Source organism: Centruroides vittatus, unplaced genomic scaffold, assembly GCF_030686945.1.
Source record: "Centruroides vittatus isolate TY-2023 unplaced genomic scaffold, ASM3068694v2 contig_1487, whole genome shotgun sequence".
Taxonomy (NCBI): domain Eukaryota; kingdom Metazoa; phylum Arthropoda; class Arachnida; order Scorpiones; family Buthidae; genus Centruroides; species Centruroides vittatus.
This window is the reverse complement of record NW_027120919.1, coordinates 52775-66819: the sequence shown is the minus strand read 5'-3', so window position 1 is coordinate 66819 and position 14045 is coordinate 52775. Positions and strand designations below refer to the sequence as shown.

General features: G+C 33.1%; 2 protein-coding genes across 2 annotated transcripts; one reads left to right on the top strand and one right to left on the bottom strand.

Annotated features, from left to right (window-relative positions):
- Nucleotides 1–2294: 2294 nt before the first annotated feature.
- Nucleotides 2295–2942, bottom strand: LOC136968511 (general transcription factor II-I repeat domain-containing protein 2A-like). Its single transcript, XM_067262493.1, has one exon. It carries the CDS (start codon nt 2940–2942, stop codon nt 2295–2297), a length of 648 nt encoding a protein of 215 aa, XP_067118594.1.
- Nucleotides 2943–6721: 3779 nt separating this feature from the next.
- On the top strand, nt 6722–13665 carry LOC136968510 (patched domain-containing protein 3-like). Its single transcript, XM_067262492.1, has 5 exons — nt 6722–7754; nt 7812–8016; nt 8077–8126; nt 8189–8314; nt 12407–13665. The coding sequence occupies exons 1-5, from the start codon at nt 6728–6730 to the stop codon at nt 13663–13665; spliced, it is 2667 nt and encodes an 888-aa protein (XP_067118593.1). The 5' UTR covers nt 6722–6727.
- The last annotated feature ends 380 nt before the right edge of the window (nt 13666–14045 follow it).

Below are 14045 nucleotides of genomic sequence, written 5' to 3'. Positions count from 1 at the left end.
GAAAACATAATAATTTTGTAAAGTCAAAACGTTTTTTATATTTCCAATCAATACCCTAACCTCCCTAAAAAATTTTAGATAATTTCGGCAAAAGACTTTAAATCGGTTGGACAAAATCGTACCTCTCTTAGCATAATCTAAACTTTGCAAATGTAGAAAAAAAAAACCCAAAATATTTTCATTTCTCGATGTTTCAAGGTCTTCCTGACCAAAAATATAAAACTTTCGGTGGGGGAATGGAAAATTAACTTAAAATTTTGATCAGATATTTTTACAGAAAACAAGTTTTTTGTGTCTATATTCAAACCCTGTTTTCTTTTGTATGGCAATTTGAAATAACTTTTACTTTCCTGGCTGTTATGAATACATAACAAAGGAAAGTATTAAAATCGTGTCAAATTTCTCTTCGAGTTTATTGGAAATCTCCACGTTTTAAGATCCTCTGAATCCAAAGTTAAAAAAAAGAAAATCTTCAGTTTCTGCATTCCTTTGTGTATGTTGCTATATTTTGTTTAATATCTTAAGACGTGGTAGAGATTTAAAATCGAAGTTTGACACATTAGCTTGTGTATAGATGTTGATGAAAGTAAATTTTGATGGTTAAAGGTTGGGAAGGTGGAAAGTTAGTAGAAGGACAATTATCAATATAAGTTAGTGTTTATCAAACAAATTCCAAGGTTCTTACAAGAATGAACATAATATTCTGCCAGTAAATGTAAACAGTGCAATAACATAGACTTTTTAATAGTGAACTTGAAATTGTTTATTGTGGTATTGTCACAATGCCAGACTGCAATTTTTAATAATCTATTGTAAGGATCGTAGACCAGATTTTGCACTAATTTAAGAAAAATTCTTAGCCTATTTCTTTTTCGCAATCGTTAAGAAAACATCACACAGAAAATGGATTGAATATTACTCTTACTATCAACAACTATTCGAGAATTATAACAATCGAGTGTTAAATTAAACAACCTATTGTTAAAGGAAAAAGAAGTCAACCGTTGAACAAGTAAATAGAAGGAATTGTACATATCTCGAACCTAATATGGTAATAGCAGCTCCGTATAACGAGAGTTTTATGTCATCAAAGGCTCACCTCTGACCACACACCTTAAGATTCGTCGCTGAACATACAATCACCTGATGGATTTTCCCAGGCTAAATCGGATAAAAAGGAGAATGGAACTCGAGTCGGGGTGGACATTTCCAAGAGCATACAAGAGCTCTACCCACCAATTATCTGTGTTTCAGCGGATATCTCCAGGACGGCGATCCCAAGTCGGACTCCATGAAAGGAGTGAACCAAGTCTCCGGTCCCACCATATCTGTTCTTCCAAGGATCCTCCACATGAATGATATGCAACGAGCAAATATCGTCCCGAGCTTGACTGATATTCTCTCTTCGAAAGAGATAGAGGTACGATAGTTATTAAAAATGATTTTTTTAAAGAAAAAAAAATATAATTTTTTTAAAGTAGAGACGTTTTAAACCAAAATATTATTTTGAGGATCCAGAAACTTGACTTCTTCTACGCTTCATTATCTCCTCGATGTTTGGTGTCAACGATGTTGTATTGATTTTCAAAATGGACTGAAGATGGTCATCTGTAAGTCTTGAACGGTATTTAGATTTATTAATCTTTATTGTTGAAAACAACTGTTTACCCACATATAAACTTCCAAACATGCATAAAATGCGGGCAGCATGATTCCTTAAGTTGGGATAGCTATTTTGATTTTTGAAGTACTTTGTATAAAATGCCAAAATGTCAACTTCATTGAACTTGCTTTTTAAAAGCAGTATGACACTGCAAATCTATTAGTTCCATTTGCAAGTAAGTCGGTGCTTTACTAACATCGAACGTAAACAGATCATTGAAAAGAGGAAAGTCGTAGGTATTGAGCACGAGAAAATGTACAAAACGACTATCAAATTCAGCAATAAGATCAAGCAAACGGTAAGAAAAATCTGCTAATTTATTTGCATTGTACATGCCGATTTCACGAATGCTAGGAAAATGGTCAAGTTTTTGTTCTCGCAGCTGCGATTCCCACAACTTTTATTTAATTTTGAAAGCTTGAACACTTGAGTACAGTTGCGTAACGATTACATTTTTTTTTGTTTTTTTTGAAGTTTAACGTTCAAATTATTCAAGTGTTCCGTCATATCTACTAAGCATGCAAAGTCAAACCACCATTCATCACTGTGTTCCATCGGTTTGCCCCTTTGAGCCATAAACGTAACAACATGTTTACGCAATTCGAAAAATCGTTTAAGCATTGATCCACGACTAAGCCACTGCAAAGTAGGGAATATCTAAACATTTTTCATCAAGATCGTTTAAAAATTGTGTGAATTGGCGGTGATTTAGACCTCTTCTTTTAATAAAATTAACTGTTTTAATTATGGGGTTCATTACATGATCCATTTTCTGCACTTTAGATGCCAAGACTTCTCGATGTACAATACAGTGAATTCCAACGAATTTGGGTCGTTCACCTTTAATTTTATTTAAAATTTTGTTCCATATTTTTGTGACAACACCAGCATTTTTACCGACCATGGATGGTGACACATCTGTGGTAATACTGCAGAATTTACTCCAATCCAAGTCATAATTTGGTACTAATTGCTCAATTGCTGAGTAAATATCTTGAGCTGTGGTAGTACTCTTCAATGGTATGCACTGCAGCAACTCTTCTGTGATGTTAAAGTCTTCATTAATTCCACGAATAAATACAGCAAGCTGCGAAGTATCTCTGATATCTGTACTTTCATCGGCTGCTAAGGAATACCAGATAAATTCTTTAATTTTAAGTTGAAAGTCTAAATTTTCTGCGAGTTCATTTACTCTGGAAGCAATTGTATTTCTAGTCAGGGGTATTTCTTGAATGACTTGTTTCTGTGATGGGAATGAAATGTCGGCCACGTCTAGCATACATTCTTTTAAAAATTCGCCGTCACTAAAAGCTTTTGAATTTTTGTAATCTTCTAAGATGAAACAGAGAAAACATAATGTAAACAAAAGATTAAACACAAAAATAAATCAAATAAAATTAATATTTCTAAGTAATATGAATAAATAAATAAATAATAATAATAATAATTGAGTTCAACAATTTTGTTTATTAAGTATTATTTGTTTAAATACAAAATATCACATTTTCTTTAGTATCAACATAATAAAAAATAAACAAATAGCATTATTGAATTAATGTCAGGGGCCGCAACTAATTGCCTCGAGGGCCAGTCATGGCCCGCGGGCCGTATCTTTGACATCCCTGCTCTAGCATATGGTAATATTAAACGGTCTATCTGTCTAATTATTATGCCTTTGTGTCCTTTTTAACTCTGTTTAAAATTTATTTTGTATACTAGTACTTTCTATCTATATTAACAGGACTTATTATACTGGAAATGTTTCTGTGTGTCTGTTCTGTTGCCAGAACAGACACACAGAAACAAGAACAGAAGGACTCTTTTGGTAAGTTTTTTTAAAATAAATATAACAAATTGGTTTTAAAAAATAGGATATCCAACCTTAAAAGAAAAATAAAGTCATTAAAGAATTAATCCAAAAAGGAAGTTATAAACAGCTCAACAAAGATCCAGTAAATGGTCTAATAAAATCGTTAGAAAAGGAATTAAAAAATTTAAAAATAAAACAGCATGTAACAAAAGAAGACATCAACTACATAAAAAGAGAAGACAACAGAACACCGAAGTTTAACATAAGGGTAAAAACACATAAAAATCCTATTAAATATAGACCTTTAATAGATGTTAAAAATTACGTATATTATAATGTAGAAAAATATTTAAAGGATAAATTAAATTTATTAGAAGTTTCTCAGTATAATATAAAAAATGTGGATGACTTATTAAATAGATTAAAAAATATAACAATTAATGAAAATATGAAGTTAATATCACTCGATGTTGTAAACATGTATCCTAGCATAACAATAGAAAATATAGAAAATTCTTTAATAAAAATAAATACACCGGATTGGATAATTAAATTGTGCCAAATTATAATTAAAAATAACTACTTTCAGTTCGATAAGAAATTCTATACCCAAACAGAAGGAATACCTATGGGTACGTGTATACATCCAAAATTGGCCGAAATAACAATCATACAAATAGATGAAAAGATCAAAAATATAGAAGGTATTGAATTTGACAGCAGGTATGTGGATGATTGCATAATAATTTTTGATAAAACGAAAACAAATGAAAATATAATTATAAATAAGACCAATAAGATGAAAGAGAATATCAAATTTGAATTAGAAAAAAGAAAAACAGAATAGTATAAATTATTTAGATATAACAATAGAAAGAAAAAATAATAGATTAATTTACAAGAAATATGTTAAACCAATACAAATACCCAAAATAATTAATTATAAATCTGTGATTCCGATCAGTATGAAATATAATATATTTAAAATGTATATGAATAAAATAAAGCAAAGAACAAGCGAAATAGAAACACAAAAACAAGAAGAAGAAGAAATAATTAAAATGTTTATTTTAAATGTTACCCAAAATGTATAATAAAAAAAATGGCTTGGAAAACTAGATAATGATAAACAACCAAAATCAATAGATAAAGAGAAAAAATTTATTAAATTAAGATATTATTTGAAAGAATTAAAAATGTAATAAAAAGTAGAATCAACTTAATACCGGAAAAAATAAATTCAACTAAAAAACAATTATGTTACAGGAAAGGAGAAAAATATTATATAACAGAGGAGAAAGGAATAGTATATTCATTTGATTGTAATTGTAATCCAAAGAAAACATATATCGGAGAAACTAAAAGAAAATTAAAAATAAGATTAAGTAAACATATCAGAGCAATCAGAGGAAACTATGCAAATTCAGCAGTAGCTGACCATTGTAATACAGAAGGTTGTGCAATTGATCTAAATACGGTAAAAATCAGGAAAAACGTAAAAAAGCAATTATAAAAGGCAACTGTATGAGCATTTAAATATAATTAGGCAAACTAATAAAATGAATAACAACAGTGGTAGAGAGATTCACCAATCATGGTTAAGAATTATAAAAGGGGGAAAGAAAGAAGTATAAAAGAAATGATAGAAACAAATTAGAACAAGATTTAAGTAGAAAAGAATAAACAAAAAGAAAGTAAGTCAATTGAAATGATAATATTTTAGATACAGTAGAGAGTCGTTAATCGGAACGCCGGTAATCGAATCGCCGGTAATCGGAACGATTTTCAGTCGGACTGTGTCGTGCTGAATCGAACGTTTTTGATACTAGATTTACTTCTAAAGTATAATTTTCATGTTTTTATATTTTTCAATATATTTATTTTGTTTGTACAAAATAAAGAAATAATTTTTAACGATACGATAGCCTCGATTATTATTATAAAAATTTTCGTTAGGCTTAAAATCGACGAAAATTCAACGCAAAGCGACACGCAACGGAGAAAAATTCAACACGAAGCGACACGCAATGGAGAAAAATTTGAACATCGGACAGGTTAATGTATTTTTTCGTACATAATGGGTAATCGGAACAACCCCAGTCCCCAATTGATTCCAATTTTCGACTCTCTACTGTAATAATTAAATTTATCGTTTTAAACTGATTTTAATGTATAAAAATTAGGAATGTGTCAAATTGAATGGTTGCTGTGGATCGTGAGTTTAATTGGAAATGTAAAGGAGTTCGGAAATACAGAAGTTGTAAGAATTTTTAATTTATTGTCGGGAAATGTTTGTGTTTTTTAACTAATTTTAGTTATAATTGTACCAAAGAAATGTTTTTTTATTGTTAATTGTAGAAAGTGTCGTTTAAAGGCCTGCTGAGGAGGGACGAACAAGTCCGAAACACAAGTTTAAAGTGTATGTGCTCAGGTGAACTAAATAAAGAACATTATTTTTGATCTGTAAGACTAAATATCTGCATCCATATTTTCCAGTATAATAAGTCCTGTTAATATATAAAAAGTACTAGTATACAAATTAAATTTAAATTAAGATAAAAAGGACACAAAGGTGTAATAATTAATTAATTTGTTTTGTTTGATTTAAATGGTCTCGTTATTGAGCTCAACTCAACGCCAAAGTCTTAGCACGGGTCCACGATTCCTCTCTCTCGGAAAGGTATTTAAAATTTACTCATTAGCGTGCCTAACGCTCTAATTAGGTTGGTATCAGGAAAAATTAACAGGGGGATCTTACGAACTTCCTGCCCCCAAATTAAATAATACTAAAAATCCATCATAGTGATTCTGAGGGTGGATCTTCCCGATCTGAGACCGAACAAGAGTGAGAAACACGCTTTCTCAACTCCGGATTCTCACACAGCTATATGACCAGCATGACTCCATTGTCAACAGAAAAACTACGATGTACAGGGTCAAAAACCTACTATAGTTGAGAGAGTTGTGAGGAAACATTTTAGGGCGACATTATGATTAAGTCACAATTATGGCTTTTATGGCTAACGATTATGGCTGTTAATAAACAGCAATGAATTTAATAAATAAGCATAAAACATGAAATAACATGCTATGTTAAAGCATTTCAACTTTCTCAGGATCACTGACAAACTTGAAATGCACCAATAACTTTCCAGATTAAAATATAATACACCGGTATAATTTTATATTTTATAAACGAACATTATCGCTTTCAGATTAAAGTATTTTTTAAGATATTATATTTACTTTCAGACATGGAACACGAAACCAGAAATATGGACAGAAAGATTATGATTTTCAGAAATACGTTAGCACGACTCTTTGGAAAATTTGGAGAATTTATTGCCCTTCATCCCTCATCCTTCATCATCTTGCCTGTGATGGTGTCATTGTTGCTTTCTGTTGGGTTCATTAATATTAACTTTAGGAACGACATAAACTACCTGTTTTCTTCTGACAGAGGAAGGGGCTTTTCAGACAGAAACTTCATAGATAAAATGTTCCCGATTAACACCTCACAGTTTTTCGATATTCTGAGAATAACTGAAAGGCCTGAAATGACTGCAGTTGTTTATATTACTAGCACAGAAGAAAATAATATGTTAAAGAAAGAAATTTTAATGGAAATCGAAGATTTTGATAAGCTGGCAAGAAATATATCCATTATAGTTAATGGAGAGTTTATACAGTATCACAAAATTTGCGGAATCGTTAACGGTAAATGTTTCGAGAATCCCATATTAGCAATGGTAAATCATATCGATGAAGTCATTTCTAGGAAGATAAAATTCAAATATCCCATTCAGATTGACAAATTGTCAGCAACTTACAAACTAATGTCTCTGAGTGCTGGTGGCGTAAAAACTGACAATGATGGATATATACAGGAAATGGCTGCCGTCCGTTTGTTATATCCAACAGACGAGTCCAATATCACTAAAAAGAAATTGATAACAGAATGGAGAGAAACGTTTTATTCTCGAATAAAAAAATTTAAATTTAATTACATAAAAATATTCCCATGTCCAGTTAGTTCCGTTGAATTAGAAATTCCAATTCTCGCAGATAATATAACTCCTCTGATAGGAGCTGCAGTAACAGTAATTACTGTCTTCAGTGTCTTGATGTACATGACTAACGACTGGATTAAGAGCAAACCGTGGATGGGAATAGCTGCTGTCGTTTCTGCTGGTTTAGCAACAGTTTCGTCTTTTGGTATGTTGAGTGCAGCAGGAGTTGACAATCCGAATAGCAACATTGTCATACCGTTTCTCATTTTGGGTAAGTAACTAAACCTGTGTATTAACTTTGTAGTGAGCTAATGCATTGTATATTTAGCTACAGAAATCGATGACGCCTTCGTGATGATAGCTTGCTGGAGGATCACTGATTCGAAAAAAATTGTTGCCAAACGTATGAAAGATACTTATTCCAACGCTGCAGTATCTATCACTATCACTTCGCTGACCAATGTAGCCTCCTATTGTATTGCTATGACTGCACCTTTTCCTATTGTAAGATTATTCTGTTCGTATGCTGCAACGTGTGTGGGCTTTACTTATCTTTACTAAATAACTTTCTTTGGAGGATGTCTGGCATTAAGTGGATACAGAGAAGAAAAGGGCCTTCATCCGTTTACTTTCAGAACATTAGGTAAGGTGTTGAGCGTTTTTGTATTAACCTTATTGAAAATTATTGAAAATTTTCATTAACAGAATGTGAGATAAGCAGAGGACAGGGTTTATCCTCGCTGACCACTTACACTGCACGGGTTGGCAAAACCCGATCTCGTTGTCATTTCGGATGGCTAGGAGAGCAAAAAGTGAGTGGGGAGGTCGTCGGTAAGTCGACAGGCGTCTTGGATTGACAGGAGACAGGTTAACAAATAAAACATTTATTGAATAACTAGAATAACGTACAAGGCGATTACAAACTATTCTACGATACTATGCGGTTATATGCAAGTAGATATAAAGCTCTACAAGTTCTAAACAAACAGGTGGCTATGAGCTAAGCCTATTGCCGTTGCGGGAGAGAGAGTTTACAAAGGTCCTAACAAAATACCTCTTGGTGTGAGATTGGACGATATAATTCGATGAATGGCGGTCACCGACGATGTGGAAGAGTTGCTGTAGGTCTTCTCCGATGGGACTTCGTTCCTGGGCATGGAGACAGACACAAGTACAATAATAACTTCCTGTGCGAGCGCGCTAAGTTTCCGGAGGCGCGAGCTTTTATCGTGTTAGTGTGGAAAACAATCCGTTGTTGACAATGACTTGCGAATTCTTGACAGCTAAGTGTCAACTTTTCCACCTAACTGTTGATAGTTACTGGAGACCTCTGCTCCGTTTCTCCGCGAGGAGTTTTTTTCTATCGGTGATTGTTTACAATAATTTTTGAACAAAAAAATGAAAGTTTTCTTTCATTTACACAAATTTTCCCGCTAAAATCCGTGGTCTCGCAAGTATATTGCATAATTAGTGTATAATTCTGTTGTTTGGAAAGTGTTGAAAGAATCTCAAAAATAAAATTTAAATATACGCGTAATAAGGCAGCATCTAACTTTCGCCCAATTTAAGAACAAAACTGCAAAGTTTAACATAACGTGTACATGCATAGTGTATGGAAAACATTACGAATTACATAAAATTTTGAAGAATGAGAGAATAGCTGAAGCCAAATAAATCAGATTAGTCTTGTATTAAAAATACTAACAAAAATGTTTGAGTAGAGCGTAAAACTCTTACCTAAATATACTCTCTGGTCTTGTAAATGTCCTTTAAATCGTAGTTGGGTTAAACAAGATAAGGCAACATGCTACGTCGGCAGTTGTCGAAGGATAATGTCTCATGATAGTAGTTTTAGTGAAAGTTGGCCTTTGTTTCGGTGTTAGAAAATCTGGAAAATCCCACAAGGCGAGCTATCGATGAGGAGTGCAATTGCGACCACCAGTGTATTCAATGGATCAGAGAACCAGTGTGCGACTGATGAGATTTTGCAAACTGTAGATCATACCTTCTCTATAGGGGAAGACGGGATAACTTCGGCATACGGGGCAAGCCGTCAATTAAATTTTCTTTGAAACAAAATAAAAGGAGACTCTCTTTAAAGGCTAGACAGTTGAGTTTTAATGACGATTTGTTGAGTATGGTGTCTCTTGTTCTCCGACACGCGTAGTTGAAATATCAAATAAGTTGTCTGTTTCATTCAATTTCTTATAATATTATGCTTCCATTTATATAGAATTGGCATGTTTTGTTATAATTCCATAATAACGAAAGTTATTCCTGTTAGAAGAATAAAACATTAACCTATTCAGGTGGCTAGATCATGGGTTGATACTCTATTTTCAGGATTCCACTTAACGTTTCTAAATCACCATGACTATTGGGGCATCTTCGGCAGTGTTGCCGATCTTGTTCAAGATCGTGTTTTGCTATGGTTTGATTTGGCCGCAAACAACAACAAGCAGAAGAAATAACTGGATCCTTCGTACAAAGCCACACTAGAAGCCAAGGCTAAAGTTAAAAAATCAGGAACTTGCAGAAAAGCAATAGATTTGGAAAAATCGGATTCGAAGTTCACTACAGGAAAGGGGCAGAAAACTTTTAAAGAACCAGAAAATGACGATGAAAATACTTATTGCATATATTGCAATGAACAATATAGTGCTGCTCAGAAAAAGTGGATTATGTGCTGCAAATGTGAACTGTGGGCTCATGTGGCTGTACAGATTTGGAAAATGAGTTGGTTCAATTTATTTGCGATATGTGTGGGGCATAAACAATTTGCTATTAAGCGTACTGGTAACCCCCGTATAACACGGGAGTTACGTTCCAAAAGATTGCCGTGTTATGCGAATCCGTGTTATACGAAACAAAGAACTAGCGCGAAAAGTGGGGTTATGTTCCAAAAATTAAAAAAACATGCTGTTAAATCCTTCTTTAAATCGAATTTATGATTCACAAAAGGCCGATGCAGGCATTGGCGCATACAAAATTACAAATAAAAATAATAAGATACTGAATATTATACTGTAAAAATACAAAATATATATATATAATAATTTAAATTGTTAATTTAAGTTAATTTAAATAATTTCTAGGGGCGCCCCTAGTGGCCATTTTTGGCATACAGTGATGGAATCCAGTTTTTCAGCTTTATATAGTAGATTTTTTTATGGGTAAAATACTTATTTGAGTAAATATTTTACCAGAGATTATTCATTTTATATGATGATCTCAGAATGAGAATCATCAACTGGTAACAGTTTTAATACATTTCATGTTGTACGAGGGTTTTACCTAATTTCCGAACCGTATTAGAGTGCTTTAAAAGCACCGTGTTATACGGGGATGTTCCCAATTCTCGAATCATGTTAGAGTGAATCCGTGCTATAGAAGTGCCGTGTTATACGGGGGTTTCCTGACATCCATTTCTACTGTTTGAGTTCAGTAATTATATTACTTTTAACTTGCATTAAAATGTGTTCATTTATTATTGTTTGATTTTTTTGTAATTTATTTTTGTATACATTTTCTTCAAATATAAATAAATAACAACTAACCCGTTAGAAAGCTATACATCCACAAGAGCCGAATTATCGGGCTAGAGTTGGCTATAATAAATAAATAATAAATAAGACAATTTGGCACTAGAGCTTGGCGTTAGGCGCCATCTCTTACTAAACTTAATAATTATAATTAAATTAAATAAATAATTTTAATAATTTGGAACTGGAGGAAAAGAAATCGGCCCGAAGCGGGACTCGAACCCGCAACTTCTGCTATCCGTGCAGACACGTTACCAGTTACGCTACCCGGACCTTCAGTCCGATCGCCTCCTCCAGTATAAATAAGCTAACATGACGACCATCGACGGTCATTACAATGCCGGCTGGGGACACATCAAGTGCCCACGTCCTCCCAAGGCACTCAACCGGCCATCGCAACCCCGGCAAGGCGTTTAAATATAAATAAATAACAACTAACCCGTTAGAAAGCTATACATCCACAAGAGCCGAATTATCGAAATTATTTATTTAATTTAATTATAATTATTAAGTTTAGTAAGAGATGGCGCCTAACGCCAAGCTCTAGTGCCAAATTGTCTTATTTATTATTTATTTATTATAGCCAACTCTAGCCCGATAATTCGGCTCTTGTGGATGTATACATTTTCTTTACTTAAATATGCCTTTGGACTTGTATTTCTTTGTTTTAATAGTGAATTTCAACTTATACGTTGTTAATAACACAAATTTATATACCTGCCTATCTTGCCCAATTACTTTTGCCTAGGTTTGCTCGGTAGGGGAAACTTTGGAAACTGCTATCTTTTTGTAAAGGTATTATTATTATATTCATTTTTATTTCCAAACTGATTTTAACCAGTTCTATGATAAGGTTACATTCTGGTAGACAATAAACAACGCTTTTCTTTCTGTTGACAGCAGTATTTATTACACAAAATTTAACTTATTAGAGTGGTTGATGCCGAAGTTTTAAACGCGAAAACGTGTACGTCGGACGTTCAGCGCCGCTTTCCTGTAAGCCTAGAAGTTTGACAATGGCGTTTGGAATGTCGAGCGTGATTCCACTGACTTTCCAAACGCCATTGTCAAACTTCTAGGATTACAAGAAAGCGGCGCTGAACGTCCGACGTACACGTTTTCGCGTTTAAAACTTTAGCCTCAACCTCGCTATTCTTAACGTGCCGAAGTTGCACCCGTTGCCCCTATAGAATCTATATATAAGATATATATGTTACATATACACATACATAACATGTTATGCAACGTTCGAATATAGTCTATATATGCTATGTGATAAACTTGTAATTGAAGTCATTTACCAATTAATTTGCTGTTTGCCATTATATTTGAATTTCATAAGCCTGAATGATTAATAAATTTCCTTTTTTCTCGTTTACAGATTTGTATAAAGAGCCTAACAGCAAAGAACACGACTTCTATTTTATGAAAGTCTTTTCAAATAGAATTGCTGCATTTATTTCTCGTTTTTCAGCAAAAATTCTTATTATACTTTTATATTTCATTAACCTGTCAATAGGAATTTGGGGTATATTTTCTTTAAGGGAAGGTATAAATTTTCTCCATATTTACCCAAAAGGATCTTTAATACATGAAAGTTACCGCTTGCATTATCAATATTTCTCGGAATACAGCTTTCCCATACACATTGTAATTAACGAAACGTTAGATTATTCAGACAGGCGAGTTCAGAAATCCATTGAGAAGCTATTGTCAAAATTTCAATCTCATCCAAATATTGCTGGGGGTGACCTGGCCTTATCTTGGTTGAAATATTACATAGAGTTTCAAAATCACACTGTGGCGAGGTACTCCTTGATGGGATATGACGTGTCGCGCAAACAGGATTTCATTGATGGCTTACGCAATGTCTTTTTCAAAATTGGTAATTCTAGACAATTATCTAATGACGTTGCATTCAATAAAAACTTCACCGAAATAATATGCAGCAGATTTTTTGTGGTAGCAAAAGATGTCACTAACAATGAAATTGAATACAAATTAATTAAAGACATGTGGAAAATGGCAGACGAATCGGAATTTCGACTCATCGCACATTCAGTAATTTCTCCAATTATAGAACAAGGAATTAACATTAGAAGTCTTACTTTTCAATTGTTCTGGCAAACTTCCCTAGTGATATTTATTGTATTTTTCTTATTTATTCCCGATTTTCTTTGCGCAGTTATCGTCGCATTTTCGATTGTCTCGGCCATTGTCGAAACAATAGGATACATGGCATTTTGGGGAGTAAATCTTGATATTGTTTCTGTGACCATCTTGATTCTTTGCCTCGGGTTCTGTGTGAACTATCCAACACATATGTGTTATTCATTTCTGACTTGTGATAAAAATGGAAAAGAAAAATTGAAAAGATCTTTGTATAATGTAGGTTTTCCCATTTTTCAGGGATCGATATCAACAGTTATAGGGATACTCGTATTACTTTATAACAATATGTATGGATATATTGCATTTGTTAAAATAGTGACTATTATAGCTGTGAAAACTGCATTTCACTCAATGTTTGTGATTCCTGTTTTGTTGGTTGTTATCAGCTTTTATGTTGAAAAGAAAAAGAATGTTTCTTCTGTTTCTGAACAGAATGATATGATGGAGACTGAAAGTTTAAATGTATAATTTTTTACGTCACTGAAGCTATCTGTTGTATGTGTATGGTATCTATGGTATCTATGGTATCTATGGTATGTGTATGGTTCTAGAATTAAGAATTAAATATCATTTATAATTTTTTTTGTGTACTACTTATTCTAAATATATAAAACACATTAGAGTTAATTTTACATCACAAAATGTTTTTCCTTGTAGTCTCAAATACAGCTTTCAGGATAAAATATAGTATAAAAATCTTTTTCTTCTTAGCGTTGTCTGACAGATGTAGGGTCTGTTATTCGGACCTTCGAATGCCACTTTGTTCGATCAAGTGCATCGTCTGGGTTCAGGTGCGAGCCCTTAGGTCTGCGTTAATAGCATCTTGCCATCGTTGCTTCGATCTTTCG